General features: G+C 40.9%; 1 protein-coding gene across 5 annotated transcripts in view; it reads left to right on the top strand.

The window, feature by feature from the left end:
• CPEB3 (cytoplasmic polyadenylation element binding protein 3) overlaps window positions 1-18,356 on the top strand; it is a 178,579-nt gene that overhangs the window by 123,865 nt on the left and 36,358 nt on the right. For all 5 annotated transcript variants that reach the window (XM_068548971.1, XM_068548970.1, XM_068548972.1 and 2 more), the window contains one exon: window positions 8,502-8,620. In XM_068548971.1, the coding sequence (XP_068405072.1) occupies window positions 8,502-8,620 (119 nt within the window). The remainder of the gene's footprint in view (window positions 1-8,501; window positions 8,621-18,356) is intronic.

Raw genomic sequence — 18,356 nt, 5'->3', positions numbered from 1 at the left:
GCTGGACTAAAGCTTCATCTTCAGGGAAGCGTCTACTGGGTTAAAATGTAGAATTTGCCAATTGTCTGATGCTGCATGAGGCAGAGCAACAAGCAGTGGGGCAAGAACTAGATATTTGTGGACTCAGACATGGGCGCCAGCAGTTACCAGCTAGACGACCTTGAGCAAGTGATCTAATCCCTGAACCTCAGTTTACTCATCTGAGTTAATACTACTCATTGTTATTAAAAGGATTATGTGAGACGGTGTACATATGCACCAGCACTTAGGCTTCATAGAGGTTAAATAATATTAGTGTCCTTCCCCCGATGAAAATACGTTGTTCAGTAAAATAAAACTGCCCAACTAGTTTGACCAGTTCCTTCCCACACCCCCAGTCTGATCTCAGTTTTCTTGGTCAGGTGCTTGTTAGAACTGACTGTGACTAGAACTGACAGATTTGGCAGACTTCACAAGGACCTCTTTATATAGGGAATGTGTGGTTACGTAAACAGAGCAGACTTTAAGCCCAAATGCCCCAGGTCACTGCCCTGGACTGGAGGACTTTACTAAAAACACAGGAAGTAGACTGCCAGTTTTCAACTCTGAGGTGGTTCTACCCATCAGACTTGTTTTCTTGTCCATTCTCACCTTCCTCCACCCCTGCCTGCCAAGCAACGAGCCCACCAAGAAACAGTCACTAGTGTAATAGAAAACACGAAACAGGCTTGAGCCAAAATGCTTGAGCCTCAGCTCTTTGTGGTAAATATAGTCAAAGAAATATGTTTGGTTCTGAAACCAAGGGGAATGTTTAGGCCTCCATGGACAGTACCTGCTGAGCCATCTCTACATTTTAATTAGGCTAAATCCTTCCCTTGGAATGTCCTTCTCCAATTTTTCACCTAAGATCTGGCTCCTGTGCCACCACCGACAGAAAGTCTTCCCTGATTTCTCTATCCATGTCTTCTTCACGGAAAGATCTGTCTTCCTTCTATGAAATCCAACTTTTAAAAATACGTTTAGAAAATACTTCTAAGGGTCCTGAATGCATTGTTCCTAAATTAGAGTTCTCTTTATACTTATTCTTCATGACCTTCATGTACTGGTTTATAAATTTCTTGAGAACAAGGACTTGCTCGTGTCAGAATTCCCCTGCATTGCCTAGGGTGCATAGTAAGTGTTCAGTCAGTCTTGGAGATCAGAGGTTCTCATCCAAGAGGAGAATGAATAAGGAATCCAGTTCAGAGACTTACTGTGTTCTCCAGGCAGCAGACAGGGGGTTGATGAGCTACTTCATCTCTTCCCGCCTGCTACCCCCAATCCTATACTCTGAACTAATGCACTCTATTCACTGTTTTCCAAATAAGCCGATCTTTGGCCCTTTGTGAAGCCTTGGCCTGTGCTCTTTCATGAACTTGGGTTGCCCTTGCTTCCTAGAAAAGCAGTTATCCTCCAGCCCAGATGTGGCCTTTACTGTATGACTTTCCCTGATGTTTGGGCACCTCTGCTCCATTTGTCTCTCACCAGTGTTTTATAGGCTGTAACCCCAACTAGCACTTTTCTTGTTGTTTCTTAGTCACTTATTTACAGGCTGAGTTTTTCCAGGGCAGGGTTCTTTCTTGACTTATTCATCTTTGTAGCTTCAGTGCCTAGTATCCTGCCTTGTACCCCCTAAACATTTTTGGTTCTATTGAATTGAATCCAAAGGCAAAGACTCCTGAGGCAAACCAGGTAAGTCCTCTGACCTGAAAGCCAAGGTCAGGGAGAATGTTTGGAACAGACTTCCTGTGCCAAAAATGCCTGAACTCATTCAGCTCTGGCTGGAGAGGTGCCCTTCAGGTCTCTCTAGGAAGGTCACAGGAAATCAGGGAGCCTGGATTCTGTGCAAGGAGCGATCTCCCTCTCTGTCCAGACCTTGGATCCTTCCTTCTGGGGCTGACCTCCTGTCATCAGAAACCAGCCCTCCCTTGTCAGTCACCATTTTATTGAATGCAGCCATAGCTCAGGGCACAGCTCTACAAGTTGGAATTGTTTTTCCATTGTAGTTGCTACTTAAAACATATAAATCACTAAGAGCATTAGTTGATTTTAAGAACTATTAGGTCTTTCAGAAGACCACACAGCTCTTTCAAGAATGAGAGAGTATATTACCCTCTTCTCCAGAGAGACCTGTGGTTTCGATTTTTTTCCACAAATTTTTATTTTGAAAAATTTCAAAATGTACAGTAAAGTTGTAAGAATAGTACAGTGAACGCCTATACTGCCTTCCTCTAGATTCACCAGTTGTTAGCGTTTTGCCACATTTGCTTTCTGTTTTTTTTTGTCAGTATGTGTATATATACATACATATTTTTTGATAAACCGTTTGAGAGTAAGTTGTAGACATTAAGACCCCTCACTCCTAAATGATTCACCATATGTTTTCTGAGAACAAGAAGTATCCAGATTATTCTAGTAATGTCCTTTAGAGCTTTTTTTTTTTAAATCCAAGATCCAGTCAAAGTCTAGCCATACATTTAGTTGTCATGTCTCTTTAGTCTCCTTTACTTTAGATACTTTCCTAGGCTTTTTGTCTTTTGTATCATTTGACGAGTTCCTGCCGGATGTTTTATAGACTGTCACTTAATTTGGAATGATAGGTTTGTTTCCTCATAATGAGGTTCAGGGGAAACACTCTTAGCAGATGACGTGCTGCACCGGGAAGGACATAATACGAGAGGCACATGATGTCAGTTTGCCCTGTTGTTGGTGATGTTCAGTGCGATCATTTGGTTATGGTGCTGTCTGCCGGATTTCTCCACTGTGTAAGTACCTTTTTCTCCCTTTGCAAATACTTATTCATCTTCAAAGGGATACCTTAAGATAGCATGAGTATCTTGTATCCCCTCCCAGATTTACCCAATGGTTTTAGCATCTATTGAAGATTCTTTTTTTTTTTAATTTTTATTTATTATTTATTTATTTATTTTTGGCTGCGTTGGGTCTTCGTTGCTGTGCGAGGGCTTTCTCTAGTTGCAGCAAGCGGGGGCCACTCTTCATCGCGGTGCGCGGGCCTTTCACTGTCGCGGCCTCTCTTGTTGCGGGGCACAGGCTCCAGACGCGCAGGCTCAGTAGTTGTGGCTCACGGGCCTAGTTGCTCCGCGGCATGTGGGATCTTCCCAGACCAGGGCTCGAACCCGTGTCCTCTGCATTGGCAGGCAGATTCTCAACCACTGTGCCACCGGGGAAGCCCCTATTGAAGATTCTTGCTTAAGCTGATGATTACTGTGATGGTGATGTTCATTTTATTAAAGTCTAATTTAGTGAGATCTGCTCTTTAAGTCCCTCAAGAGCCTTCATTCTAAATATACAACTTAAAAATACATTGAAAACAATAAGCATCTTTACTAAATATGATAATTCGATTGTCCTAAATAAACTAAAACTAAACTTCTGATTATTTTGAAATTCATCATTTCAGCTTTTCTTAATATAGTTGTTTTTTTTTTTTTGAGCTGAGATTATTTGGTTTTATAAGCTCTTCTTAATATAGTTTTTGTGGGCTTTAGAGCAAATATATCTGCGTAGACCTTAAATTGTAGGACTAAAGCACAGGTGACCACTTCATGCCACTAAACCACTGTCAAATGATCACTGTCACAAAAGTGACAATAAATAATAAATAGGCAAGTACTTATTTGCTAGTGATATTGAAAACTTTATCTCATCATTTTTAGGTGAGACAGTGTAAGTTAGTGGATAAAGAATGAGGGCTCTGGAAGCTGACCTAAATTTCAATCCCAAATTTAATCTCTAGGTTTTAATCTGAGGTATCTCTTAACCTCTCAGAGCTTCAGTTTCCTCATCTGTAAAATGGTAATAATAACAACTGTATTTACCTCATAGAATTACTGTGAGGTAAAGTGTTATTGACAAAGTGTGTAGCACATTGTAAGCACTTAGTAACTGGTGTTTCTGGTGGTGAAGTTGGTGGTGACTGTTATTTGTACTAGGGATCAAGTATAAAAAAATTATAACATGAAAAATTAGGTATTTAAGAGCTCAGGAAGCTTTGTTTTTGAAAGGTAGCCAAGAACATTTTGGAGGTTGTTATACTCAATGTGTTTTGGGTATTAAGAGAAAAAAAATCTTTAATTAAATTTATCCTTCAAAAACTTGGCCAAATAAAATGGAATTATCCCAGTTAAGTCCCCTTTCTCACTCCATACCTCTTTACCCCAGAGAAGTACATTGGTCAGTTCAGGCTTGTCCAAAAATCCCTCACTGTTCTACCCTTCCTTCCCAACCTATTTGGCACCAGTGGGAAAGCAAGCAGCTTCCTGCCACCCATTCTGCCCATAACCCAGGGTGGTGATGGTGACCATGCCAAGAGTTCCTACTGCTTCCCCAGAGCCCCTGTTTCCACCTACAGACTGGCTCTGAGTTGAGGGCCTCCCATAGCTCACCACACTTCTTAGGTACTTGGGTAAGAAGGTCACCATTTCTGAAACTTGAGTTTTAAAATCCGGTTATCTCTTGGCTGGCTCAGAGGGCAAGGGAAAACAGAGGGAGTTTATAATTTTTGGGCCAAGTTTTTTTTATACCTTTCAAACTAACAGAAGAACCCTGCCATCATAGTGACAGTTTGAGGAGCTTGATTTATAGGTATAATAGGCCTTTTATTTAAAGAATGTATGAAAATCAGCAAATAGTACCACATCGGATAATTCTCTCTCCTAATAGAACTTGCTAATGATAAATGAAAGCAAATATTCAGTCACTTTATTGATTGTTTACAGTAATATTTATTTAGCCTGTCATTCAAAAAACTGTTTTCAAAAAAAAAAAAAACTGTTTTCCTTTAGTATCTAGATTACTTCCCTTTATTCACCAAATGCTTGCAAATGCAAAGAAGAAAGTTTATCTCATTCATCTGAACTCTAATTTTTATAGCGAGACCATATGCAAAACAATTTAATTTTACGTTATCACAAAAGTAATTGAAAATGCAGTAAAAGAAAAATTGACATTTGCATGATATCCTAGTTTTCAAAGCACCTTACATATATCATCTCACAACCTTCATCTCTGTAAGATAATCTTCATTTTACAGATAAAAGAGCCAAGACTCAGAAACTTTTTTTTTTTTTTAATTTTTATTGGAGTAGAGTTGACTTACAATGTTATGTTAGTTTCTGCTGTACAGAAAAGTGAATCAGTTATACATATACATATATCCACTCCTTTTTACATTCTTTTCCCATGTAGGCCATTAAGACTCAGAAACTTTAGCATTCAAGTCCATGATTCCACCACTTACTGGGTGGTAGAACAATCACCATCAAACAAGTCGCTTAATCACTCTTGAAGTTTCTTTAACTGTAAAACAGAATTTAAAATAGTGACTACCTCAGAGTGTGTGTGAAGATGAAACGAGTTAATACACATAAGGCACTTAGAAACAGTGCCTGGTGCATAGTAGATGCTCAATAAATGTTAGCTATTAGCTGTTATTACTACACAGCCAATAAGTGTTAGGACTAGGACCCAAATCCAGGCATTTTGACTCCTAGTCCAGAACTCTTTCTGTAGTACCATGTAGAATTTGCCTTTTAGTAAATCATTGATTTAATGTCCATCTCACATTGACCTTGTTATTCTTGAAGGGATCTTTTTCTACTTTGTTTACTTTGACCTCGAATTTCTGAAAATCAAAAGGGAAATGTGTTTGAAGTTTTCTTCCTTCCTGATTTTTTTTTAATCCTCTGATTTCTGTTGTTGTCTGGGTTTGGTTGACCTTGAGATATCAGAAGGTGTTTTAGTAGGTGAACGTATCAATGAAGTTGTTTTCATGGGTGTGTTGCGGTCTCTGGTGAATTTTGTTTTGGTTGAAAGGCCTGAGGTAGGAGGCAGGGTTGAAGGAAATGGTTGGACTTGAGTTACACCCCTTATCTGTGGTGCTAAGAGAATGTTGGTGTTACTGAGAGTAGCAGCTTGCTGATCAGGGAGGAGAGATGATTTGTTGTAAAAGAGCCATTCTGAAGAAATTGGCCCATTCCCTGGGAAAGGAAAAGAAGTTGTAGATATTTTTCTTGGTAGTAATATTTGTAGCAGGCTTTTACTTGTGACTCCCAGTTGTTTTTACTCTTGTCTACTGCCAGTGTTGTCATTTATGGCTGTGAGACAGGCCTGAGTGAAAAATCTGTGTGATTTTGTGGTAGCTATTCAGCTGCTATGGGGAGATACCCTCCCTTTCCTCTGATGCCCACGTTGAACACAGCGTGGGATTTGATGTGGAAGATTGTAAGAGGTGGGCAGCAATGTGCAGGAAAGGTGCAGCCAGCTCGGTGGCCTTGCAGAGGCAAGGAGCTAGAGAGAACCCCAGCTCACTGAGCTGCCCCATCCCCAGGCCTTTTTGATGTGCCTGCGCGTACTGTACACAGACAGGGCCCTCTCCAAGAACAAGATATTCAGCGTGCCTCTGAGGACCTTTGTGGAAGATTTGCACCAAGATTTAACTTGGTGAGGCAGGAGGTTTGAGAGGACATGCTGAGACCTCCTCTTTGTGATCTTTGCATTTTTTTAACCCACTGACCTCTAATATTCTCTTTGGCAAGTGTAATTAATGTTCTCACATTAATTGAAAACATTGAACTTTTAATAGATTCGCTGGGGCTTGGTAATCGTTTGATACTATTTCGAAAAGAGAGAGGGTATGAAGAAATGATGTATTATCCTTTCTAGTTTTGCGGTTAAGTTTTATTGTTCTTGCCTGGCCATCTGCTGCATCCTTTGACCCATCTAGCCTGGGAGCAAAGCCCAGAAAACAGCTCTGGGTCCTGCCGTCTAGGCAGCCTCCGTCTTGTAGCTCCATACCCGTTCCTGTGGGCTTGGTGCTTTCCCCTGTGTGTTGGCTTCTGCCTGTTGCATTGGCCACTCCTGGTGTGCTGCATAATGGTTGATCTTTTTCCTACTCTGCTTGGATGCTCTGTATAGTAGACGAGGAGCTGGGGAAAAAGGATAAAGAGTACCCATTATTCACTGTCCACTGCCACTGTCATCACGTGCTACCCAGGACTCCAGAGAGCTTTGCTTCTAGGCCAGTTGATGAGCATCTTTGTTTGATGTGTGAGAAGCTTCTGAACACGGGGGTTCTTATCCTTCTTCACCACTTACATCTTTCTGGCACACAGTGCACCAGGGGAGAGCCTTATTGGTGATGGTTTCCTTTGAGGTCAGTAGCAGGACTGGGAGCGGAGGTGACAGCTGAGAGACTTAGCAAAGCTGAAGGGATTGTAGAGAGGTTGAACAGCTGAATACTCAGCTTTAGACTAGCTCATCCTGGGCCTTTGCTCAGCTGCCATTCATGAATGCCAGTGTGGCAGCAAGTGCCACAGTTGGCCCCTTGAACATCTATTGTCCTCTTTGACGTCTTTGCTGATTCTCTCAAGTCAGATTCCTTGCTTGTCTGGGCTCCCATAGTACTTTTTATTTCCGTTTATCTCCCTCAGCTTTGTAGCGAGAAGTTAATTGTCTAAAAGCCTGTTTCTTCTATCACATAAGTCTCTGGACAGCTGGAACCTAGTCTTGTTCATCTCAGTTTTCCTCATAATCCATAGATTGCGTCTCGTTTGTAACAGTTGCTCAGTAAATCTTACTGAATTGAACTGAACAAAGCTGGCTGTGTCCGTGGACATCCTGCAGCTCGTGTCCACGCTCACAGATCATGTATTCAGCCATGAGACAGGAGAATATCCTTGAAGGAACAGAGCATCACCATCAGATATAACATATAAAGACAAATTAGCCTATTGTTGAGCTTTTTTTTTTGGACAACTTTTGTTGAGATATAATTCACAGTTCACCCATTTAAAATGTACGGTTCAGTGGTTTCCAGTATGTTCACAGTTATGCAATCACCACCACAATCAATTTTAGAAGATTTTCATCATCCCCAAAAGAAACACTGTACCTATTCCCTCCACTCCCCCAGCCCTAGGCAACCACTAATCTTATTTTTTGTCTCTCTAGATTTGCCTATTCTGGACATTCCATATAATATGCGGTATTTTGTGCCTGGCTCCTTTCAGTTAGCATAATGTTTTCAGGGTACATCCATGTTGCAGCATGTGTCAAGCCTAGAGCTTGGTGGAAGTTGGAGGGCAGGTGACGCTTGTTTCCTGAGCCGTTGTGGCTCAGGCCATTGGTGAGTCTGCCTGCTCTCATTAAAGATGACCAAAGCTACTTAATGGAAATTCCATAGATGTGTTCTGAACTTGCTCCCCTGAGTAATTATGGAAATTAATCAAAGTAAAGTCTATGAGTACCTAATACAGTGCCTGTAATACCCAATACAAGGTAAAGTCTATGAGTACCTAACACACGAGGGTCTCAATGACTCTTACTTCCCTGTGTCCCACTTCAAGTTCTTAGATTTTTAGTAAGAATTTGCCAAAGTGAAACAATAGGTAAATTTTTAATTGGTACTTTGAGTTTAATTTACTGATTCCTCCCCGTGCCCTTTTGTTTTTGTTCTCCCCAAGGCTATGCCTTTCTGCTGTTCCAGGAGGAGAGCTCAGTACAAGCTTTGATAGATGCCTGCCTAGAAGAAGACGGGAAACTGTACCTGTGCGTGTCAAGCCCCACCATCAAGGATAAACCGGTGAGTAATATGCAGCCAGCTGTTGCTTTTCCAGAGCACGTATGCAATTGGAATAGCTGATCGCCTTCTCCTTGTCATGGGAATGCTGAAACTAGGATCCTCTTACCCGGGGTGACCTTGCTACGCAGTAGCGCTGGACTGCTGTTGATGGGAAGCTAATAACAAATTACTCAGTATTTTGCTTTATACCTTTGGGACCACATGTAAACAAATGTGCCCTTGTCTTTCACTTTATGGCTCTTTTATGCTAATTCCTTTTCAGAAACTCTGAATTGAAGTAAAGAATGCTCTTAGTGGATTTGGCAGCTGGTTTCTGTCATTATTTCAGATCAAGGGCAGGAGTAATTTATTTATTTTTTTAAAAAAGATCATAATCATCAATGTTTATATGCCTTTGAATGCAAGGCATTGTGCTGGGTGGTACCCACAGCTGGCTAAATAGAGCCTTCTGGGCCAGGAGCTTATAATCTAAAATGGGATAGCTTCAAATAGGGCAGCGGAGGGGAAGGACAGAGAACGGGGACCCAAAATCATAAATAATGTACACTTCTACAGAATTTATGGTTAAGTTCGTGGTTTCTGAGCCAAAGAGTGTAAGTCACTAGGTAACAGAGGAAGACCGCTTCCTTTCTCCTGGCAGAGGGGCTATCAGTGGAGAAGGGGCAAGAATGTTTAGAGCAGAAGAAAAAACTTGGTTAACATGGCAGAAGTAAAGATCCTTAGGTGGTTGGGAGGGGGGTGAGTTTGTGTGTCAAGACTTGATGCTAGGAGTGGGAAATAGAGTAAAAATTAGTGGTGTGGACTAAGGGACCAAAGCAGGTATCTGTCATGGGGCCTAAAGCATCCCCTTACACCAGAGGTGTTGGGCTTGGTTGACAGCCAGGCTTATTCTCAGAAATGTGTATGGGGAAAGAGTTGTGGTCAGATGTAAAGTTCCCAGTTTGAGTCTTGGCTCTAGCATTTAAATATCTACTTGACTCTGAATAAGTCACATAATCCTTGCTGCAACTTGGCTTCCTCACCTATAAAATGAGAAGAATAATGGTTCCTCTCTGGGATGTTGAGAGGCTCAGATAAGAACAAAATGAATGTGAAAGCATTTGGTGAGGTCGGGTACTTGAACAAATGGTGCTATTAGTTCTACGTAGTGCTAGAGGATTCAGGAGAGCAGGGTTAGAGCTTATCTACCTAGTAACATCTTTTGAAAAGAATGGTGGCATCTAGAACAGGGTTTACAATTGGTTGCAAAAAAAATGGTGCTGGGACTTGGCCACCTATAAGTGGGAGATTACAGTATGTAATGCAGAAGAGGGAGTTACTAAAGAGTGGGGATACTGAGTCACGGTACAATAATTGATGCAGAGGAAGAGGCAAGGATTTTAGCAAGTTTGAAAGTATCACTATAATTTTTCAATATCTGGGGCTCTTGCCCAATTTTTATAACAGCAGTTAACAGCATTGGATAGGGTAGCTATACAGGTAGCTGTATAGGAAAACAGTAGAAAATAGCAGGCTGGGAAAAAGAGTAGGGAGCCTTTGTTAACTTTCGTCTTAATTTAAACAGTGTAGAGAGGCTGTGTGTTAAGAGGGAGACATGGGGACTGACTAGAATAGGAGTGTGCAGTGTTTCCTCTGAAAAAATAATAAGAAAGCTGCAATAACTTCTACATCTCTTTGGAGTAATATGAAATTAGACAGACTGAGCCCAGTTTGGCAGGGTCAGATGTCAGAGGAAAATGGTCAACCTCCAGAGAGTCTCTGCCACTGACACATCAGTGGGAGTGAGAGTGAGCTCAAAAGGGTTAAGGTGGGGCTGGTCATGCACTGTAGGAGAGGATTTGAAATATGTTCGTATCTGTAAAACGACAGAGGGGTAGAGGTACATACTGAGATAGTTACACCCAGAGTACATTAAGAAGCTGTTGAATTGAGGGGGGAGGAGTCTGGAGGTGAGCAGATGGGGCTTGTGTACCTTGGAAGGGCCATGTCACTGGCTGTGTGGGAGGAGGTGGGTCATATGTTCTGTCAGGGCAAGCTCACACCAGGGCTGGACGTCTTGTGAGAGGGGATGAGCAGTGGTGGTTGCAGGCGGAGGTGGTATGGAGGCAACACCAGTACTGTTGAGTGTTTTCACTCCAAACATGTGTATTACCCTTGGCTTGAAGGACTTTTGAAATTAATTAGTGTAATTATCTGTTTCGGAAATGTTTATAGGGGAAACTAACTTTCATTGTTTGTGTTTCTACAAATTTCTGCCTTATTGCAGTTTCCATTTTCTGAGCTCAAGTGAAGCAGTTTTATTGGAGCTTGGTGAATTCTGAATGGTGGCTGCTGATCACGTATTTCTTTGACCCAGGCATACTCAGAATTTCCAGCATAAACAATTTAAATAAAACTTAGGATGGGAAACATAGAAGTCCCCAAATACCTGTAATTCTAATGAACTGGATCCCATTTTGGGTTCTGGCTCTTTTGGCTCCATTTTTGAAACCTTCTCTTTCTTGGCTTCAGCTCCACATCTTCCACTCCCAGCCTCATTTGGCCACACTTCCCTACCAGGTTTCGGTACATTCCACCTCATTTTGGATGCTCCCACAGACAGTGAGAGCTGGGTTGAACCTTTGGGAGTAAATAAGGACCTGGGCAATAGCTCAAGGTAAAGTCAGCCTCTAGAGCTCATTCACCAAACCTTCTGAGCTGTGGCTCTTTCTGGCTTTTTCTACTTCTTAGCTTGGCTACCTTTCAGGATCTTAGTGCCCTCATTCTGTTGTTTAGTTCTCTCCAATCCTCCCTGAATTTCTCCTTGGAAATATACACCATATTCTAAAGTGACCTCACAGATTTTCTGTCCTTTGCCCTCTCCCTTTCCCCCAAATCAACCCCCCACTCCCTTTGTGTGGATTAGGTTAATCACATGGTTTTCCTAATACAGCGCCTGATAGAAAGGTTCCCTCTCACTTATCCTTTCTAAGATCATGTTTGTTTTTTAACTCAAATGAATCCATACTTAGTGGATTTCAGGTAGTTATATTTTTGGTCAGTGATTACCTTTCATTAGATGACTCCACTCAGACTATTCTATATATAGGTCTGATCCTGAAAGATAGCAAAAGAAACTGTATTTATGGCCTGATTAATTGACCCCCCCCCCAGTCTTTTTTTTTTTTTTATAACTTTTATTGGCATATAGTTGATTTACAATGTTGTGTTGGTTTCAGATGTACAACAAAGTGAATCAGTTATACATATACATATATCCACTCTTTTTTAGATTCTTTTCCCATGTAAGCCATTACAGGGTATTGAGTAGAGGACCCCTCAGTCTTAAAGAATGAAAGACAAATTGGCAAGAGTAGGAATAATTGCAAAGCCTCTAGATCTGTGATTTCTTTTTCCCCCTCCTCCAACAAGAGGAGTTCCATAGCTCAGATGTCCCAGGCGTCCGAGAGGATAGCTATGTTCTTGTCCATGCTTTCAGTAAAGCAGGCAGCCATTGTGACAGTGGTCCCTCTTGTTAAGGGAACTCTACTTTTTGAATGTATAAATAGGCTGAACCTGAAGGTTCAAGACAGTGGACTGATAGATGAGGAAACCTAAGAGGGTCTAACAGATTGAGGGGCTGAAAAGAGTAACCTTGAAAAGGAGGTGAGGAAGGAGATGTTATGGTTCTTAACTTCTGGAACACTTTGGCCAGAGATGTGGGATAGCAAACACCTTGAAAGGAGTATCAGAAAAGTTTCCTAATTCCTCCTCCTTACAATTTATAGCACAATCACAATTTATAAATTTCTAAAACATGACAGATTGACTTTGCTATATATTTTTAAACTGTCTTACCGAACTGAAGTGTCTTATGTAAGGTGACTTCTTTAGGTTATTGCTCACGTCATCCACTTAAAACTAGAAAGAAAAAATTTAAAAAAAAAAAAAAATTGTGGAAAAAAAAGGAAGCTGGAAATAGAGGCTGGTTTAATTCTTTAATTTTTAAATCTGTCTAATCTGTCTGTCATTCCAGTGTCTCCTACCCCCATTTATATATCAGAGGAATCTCTAGCATTTTTCATCACTTTTTTTAGTTACAAAAATAGGCTGGATCGTTTTGCCTAGGATTTAAGCTCTCTCCAGCCCACATACAGCTTTTAAAAATGCTGTGCCTTCCTTTCTTCCTTCAAACCACATTTGAGTGCCTACTATGTGCAAGGCTTTAGTATTGGTTACTATGAATCAGAACTTATTTTGAACCAGACATAAAATCCTGTGTTCAAAAACTTAATAATATAATGAATAGATAAAACAAGTGTATAAATAGACAAATCTGTAGAGCCTGGTGCATAAGAGGTTCTCAGATATTTGTCAAATTAAGAAAAATAACAAATACAACGAGGTAAGATGTAGATTAAGCACTTTGGACAGTTTATACATACCAGGAGTGATGAAAGAAAGCTTCTTGGATGAAGTGTCATTTAAACGAGGTCTTGAAGGATGAAGAGAGTTTGGAGATTGGCCAGGAGAAGTATGGAGGTGTGGGGGAATAGACATTTTGGAGAAAGGCAACAGTGTGAACACAGAAATGAGAAATTGTGTGGTATGAATGCAGAACACTTAGGATGGAACACAAATATATGAAAGGGAGTAGAGGGAAATTAAATTGGGAAAAACAGGTAGGGGCTTGTAGGGCAGTCTTGATTGATGGCCTCAGTCCTTGGGTTTGTGGTATATTTACTCAAACTCTTTCATTCCCCACCTGCTACCCACTAAGACAATAACTATAATTTTATCTTGGCTCAATCAAATCTGGTTTTGTGTCATATCCCACCTTGGAAATCTTTAGCACTTCTAATCTTCTTGATTTATTTATTTGTTGCTTGGTCTAAATTCATGCTTTGGGCACCTCCCATCTTAAGAATTTCTCCAAAGAAAGAATTCCTCCTTTAAAATGAGAGCAGTACCTCCTATTCATAATAAGTCTTATTTTTTTTTCTCCATGAATCTCTGATTTTGCAAATGGGTCCAGAGTTTCTTAATGCTTGAGTCTTTGGAAGCTGTTATTCCTTTCTAGGGAGGTCTAAAAGATGCTGCAGTTCCAGTGTACAAAATGGTAACCAGGGGACTAAATAGCCAATACCATCCCCTAAGGGATCGTAGTCAGTGTTTTCCAAAGTGTGTTCTGAAGAACGCTTGTCTCATCAAACACTGGTCTCTTGAGAGGATCATTGACAGAAGGTTTGCTCTTAATAATAATAGGTGTCCCTTATTGAGCACTTACTTTGTACATTTAATATCCATTTTCTCCTTTAATTAAAGATTCCATAGCCAAGAACATTTGGGAAACATTGATATATTAAAGTTCTGAGGAGTTTTGCAATAAATAAATGTGTGTAATATTGTTTAATCCAGCATATTATATACCTCTTTGGGGATTATACTTGTGAAGATTCTGGTGGAATTAGTATTGCATGAAGCTCGCTCAAAGAGTAGGCTTCTTCCCAGGAAAAACTTAGGTAACGTGAACTTTTATGTGTACATTCCTCTCAAGAGTTTGAGTGATCGGCATGCCAGTGACAACATCCTTGCCCTAGCGCCATGGAACTGAAAATACACATTTATGTAGATGTTGGACAAAATTGTCTGGCTGCAGCACAAGAGTGCCTGAGGCTATGAACCTAGAAGTTAAAATAGCCAGTTTCATTGCCAAATCATATTTGAGCTTTTCTAACTGCTAGTTTTGTTTAGTAGCTTTAAGAAGAGTCTATGGGTCATTTCTTAATGCGTTGAAAATGGGCCAAATGAGATTGGAAAGAAGAGAGAGGTTAATCATTCACAAATAAAAATGCGTTTTGGCTTTTCCAGGAGACTCTTGGGAAGCAGAGCTGGTGACCAGTAGCCTGGAGGACAGGGAGCCTTGCAGGCACACAGCCTCATTGCAGTGGAAAGAGTGTCTGTAGACTCGGGGTCAGATAAACCTGGGTTTCAGTCCTGAGTTGACGTCACACTTCTGAGTCTTAGTTTCCTTGTTTTTAAAGTAGAGATGATTTTTACAGCATAGCAGTTACGGTGAGTTTAAATGTGACAGTGTATGTAAAATGCCTAGCACAGTGGTGCAGTGTAGGTGCTCAAAAGTGCTAGTTTCTTCTTTCTTTCAAAAGGGAATCATCTATCACGCTTGTACTTTCTAAGTGATGCGGGAATATCAGAAGTGACGACGAGCACTAGGTAATTCTGATCCCCGCGTGCGTCACCTAGTGGCATCAGAAATTTGCACTGATTAGGCCCAAGCCCTGGCGTACCCACTGGTGACCAGACACAGTGTATTTCCATGCCTCTAGAAGGTAGCTTTCAGTGGAGTGAGGAGAGTGATTGGGGAGCTATAGAGGGGCAGCTGCTGGACAAGTTCTTACAGCACCACTGTCTGCCCCTCGGGAAAACCTTCGTTAATTCACCAGCACGCTGAGGAGCACAGAGCACTCACTAAGGGTTGGGTGCTGTGCTGGGCAGTTGGGACCCGCACAGAGATATGGTCTCAGCCTCAGAGGCCCCCAGAGTCCAATGGAGGGAAATAGCCAAGTGAATAGTAAGTGGAGTAAGGAGTCACAGGTGCTCTGATGGACGCATTATAGACGGTATTGAGGTGGGGTGGCTCAAAAGCAAAGTGGTCAGGTGTTCCTGAGGGAGTCTGGAAGGCCTTTAGAGGGAAGATGTTTCCTTGAATCTTACGGTTGTAAATACGGGTATTAATCATAGCATCTAATTGATAGTGGCTTTATTATATCAAGCATAGAGCAAGGATGTACATCACCATTTTGGGGGCACAGTTTATGCATGCTCTGTTTTTGTACTGGGTGCCCTTATGCAACAGTATACAGAGTGTTATTTGAATTGTTCAACAGTAACTGAAGTTCCCAGTGGGGCTGTAAGCCTGTGGTTTCCGTGCATCAGGCTGTGTAGCCTGGTGTGGATGGCAGCAATTTCCTTTTTGTACCTGCAGTGTTTCTTGATGCTGGTGGTGGGTGTGGAGCATCCTGGGAGAGCGTAAGAGAATTTCCCAGGGTTACTTTAGGCTTCCTGTCTAAGAAGAATCCAGGCTATTTTGCTGAGGTTCTTTGGGGCCTGTGATCTACTGGTATCTGAGGAATAGTCTTAGTGTGAGAGTGAGAGCTTTTTGCTTTGAGTCCCAATGGAGTTCTGCCTGGAGGCCCCAGAGCTGCCCAGGGTACAGAAGTTGTATCAAGGCCAATCACTCTGAGCAGATGTTAAGTTTCTTTCTGGCCACTTACCGCAGAAGATACAGGGAGGGCATCTTCTTTTCCTCTCTGCTGGGTGGAGGGCAGCATTTGAGAATCATAGGTAGCATCTGAACTCCACAAAGGCGGCTGAGCCGTTTGTTCGGGAGCTATGTGGTGAAAATTAGGTTGACATGAGATACCAAATGTGAATATACTTTGAAGAGTCCAAACCACAGTTATTGCTGTTACGGCTATTAGTTTTGGTGGTTATAATAATAAAACAACCCCTTACACATGGAAGAGATAAAGATGCCTCACAAACCACAAACTAGTTTATTTGTGATACTGTGGGGCACTCCAGTCATTCTGTGAGGTCTGGGATTCTTAAAATAGAATTGCTGACAGCTGGGGTGGGTGTGAGTTCATTGCCACTGCAGCCGCGCTGTCGCAGCTGTATCAGCGGCCCTCGGTTTAGCTGACTCATCCTGGTTGTCAGAAGAGCCGGGACGCTGCTGCTCACTGGGGAGAGCAGTCCTGATGGTTCTGCACTATTGTTTTTCCTGATTCATGTACGTTGAAAGGATTGTAGGATTAGGGAGAGAAAAATGGAGACCTTTTCCTGAAGAGCTTGAGTAGGAGTTTGAAGAGTGTTGAAAAGAGGAAAAAGGAAATGGGGTGGGGTTGGGGGGATGCTGAGCCATGAGCTTTATGGATAATTTGTGGGAAAGAGATCAAATGGCAGGGAAGGGGGATTTGGTCAGGTGATTTCCCGAACTAGCCACCGGATTGCACTGTTGACTCTGAACAGTTTGGTTGCTTTTTGGAGCTGCCTTGAGCCCAACAAGTGAAAAGGAAGGCAGTGTGCAGTAGACCCTTCACGTGGTAGATGTTTGTAACCTAAGGAGAGCACCAGACCGCATATAGGGTGAGATGTTTAAAATGAGCTCAAGATAACATTATTGACTGGTAGATAATGTCTAAATTCTAAATAGTGGTCTAAACTGAGAGAACTCTAGAGCTATAGGGAGATTTGGTCATGTTCAGAAACTTGAAGTCCTAAGGCTTGTGTCTAAGACTGTTCTTACTAAAACTGTATGTTTTCTCTTATGCTGTTATTAAAGATACAATAAAAATGCATTTTATATTTAATTTTAACTTAGAGGCTTTTGCAAATTTTCAGTGAAATTATCTTTTTAGGAAATGATGTTATCTTGTAGCATCCTGTCAAAATAAGTGACCTCTATTGCATTTCTTAAATTTTTTTCCCTAGAAATTAGCCTAATCCTATCCCTATTAATGACTTTCAGTTTTAACCAGGATGAAATTTTAGTTAACTCTTTGAGAGCAATAGCAGGAAATAAGTGAGGAAAAGGCTTTGATTGAAGTTTCTGTGATGTTTTGTTCAATTAGTTCAACCTTATTATGCCATATTTTGATACATACTAAAAGTAAGATATAATAGGGCAGTATTACACAAAGTGTGGATATTAATAGGTGTTATGCAAAGAAAATAGGTTCCATGGAAATAATTTTGGAAATGCTGGCTTAAACAACATTTGAATAGATTCATTTCCTGTAGAACTTCTTAGAGCCTTTAATTAATATACACCAGTGTGTGCTGTGAAGCTCCAAGAAGGAAGTTTGTAACTTTTTCCTAAACACTGCTTTTCTGGCAGAAGAACCCTAGGGATCTGCACTTCACAGAACACACTTTGGGAAACCTTGAAAAGGAAAATTAGTGCTTTTAGTACTAACTGTTGCTATTACATATTAATGTTATGTTCTTTTAGATTTCTTGATGGCTGTTGAAGTCACTTGATGGTATAAATTGGTATATTTATACTACCAAGCTTTATGTTTGGTTTTTGCCTTTATCCTTAAAAAGATTTTGCCTTTGGAGATAAGCAGTTATACAAAGCCAATTATTAATTAAGGAGATAAAAATTTAGAAGACAAATAATTCAGCTAAAAGTAAGTTTATGGTCCTGACCAGAACTTCCACAGGAATACATGCTTAAAAAAGACACTAAAGAAAAACCATTTTTTAATTTTGTCTCATAATTGTTTATGCAATAAAACATTCCATTGTGAGGAGCTGTGTGGTTACTAAACCTTTCTAACCAGAGATCACAGACCGGGGCCCACAGGATAGATCTGGCCTGCAGATAGTTTTGTCTAGCGTGTACAGGTGACTTTATACATTTGAATTAGTTCCCAACATTCAAAAATCTTGAAGTTTTATATAAAAATCTGAATTTCTAGCTACTTTTGAGAAATGGAAAAGTCTGACAACACATTCGCAAATGCTAACTACTAGCTGGAGCTGAGAGGTGTCTGCTTCCTTTAACAAGAGTGGTTTAACACTGCTACATTTAAAATAGGTAACCAACAAGGACCTACTGTATAGCACAGGGAACTCTGCTCAGTATTCTGTAATAACCTAAATGGGAAAAGAATTTGAAAAAGAATAGATACATGTATATGTGTAACTAAATCACTTTGCTGTACACCTG

Source organism: Eschrichtius robustus, chromosome 7 (genome assembly GCF_028021215.1).
Source record: "Eschrichtius robustus isolate mEscRob2 chromosome 7, mEscRob2.pri, whole genome shotgun sequence".
Taxonomy (NCBI): domain Eukaryota; kingdom Metazoa; phylum Chordata; class Mammalia; order Artiodactyla; family Eschrichtiidae; genus Eschrichtius; species Eschrichtius robustus.
Note: the sequence above shows the minus strand (reverse complement) of the source record. Positions and strands in the feature narration are given on the sequence as shown.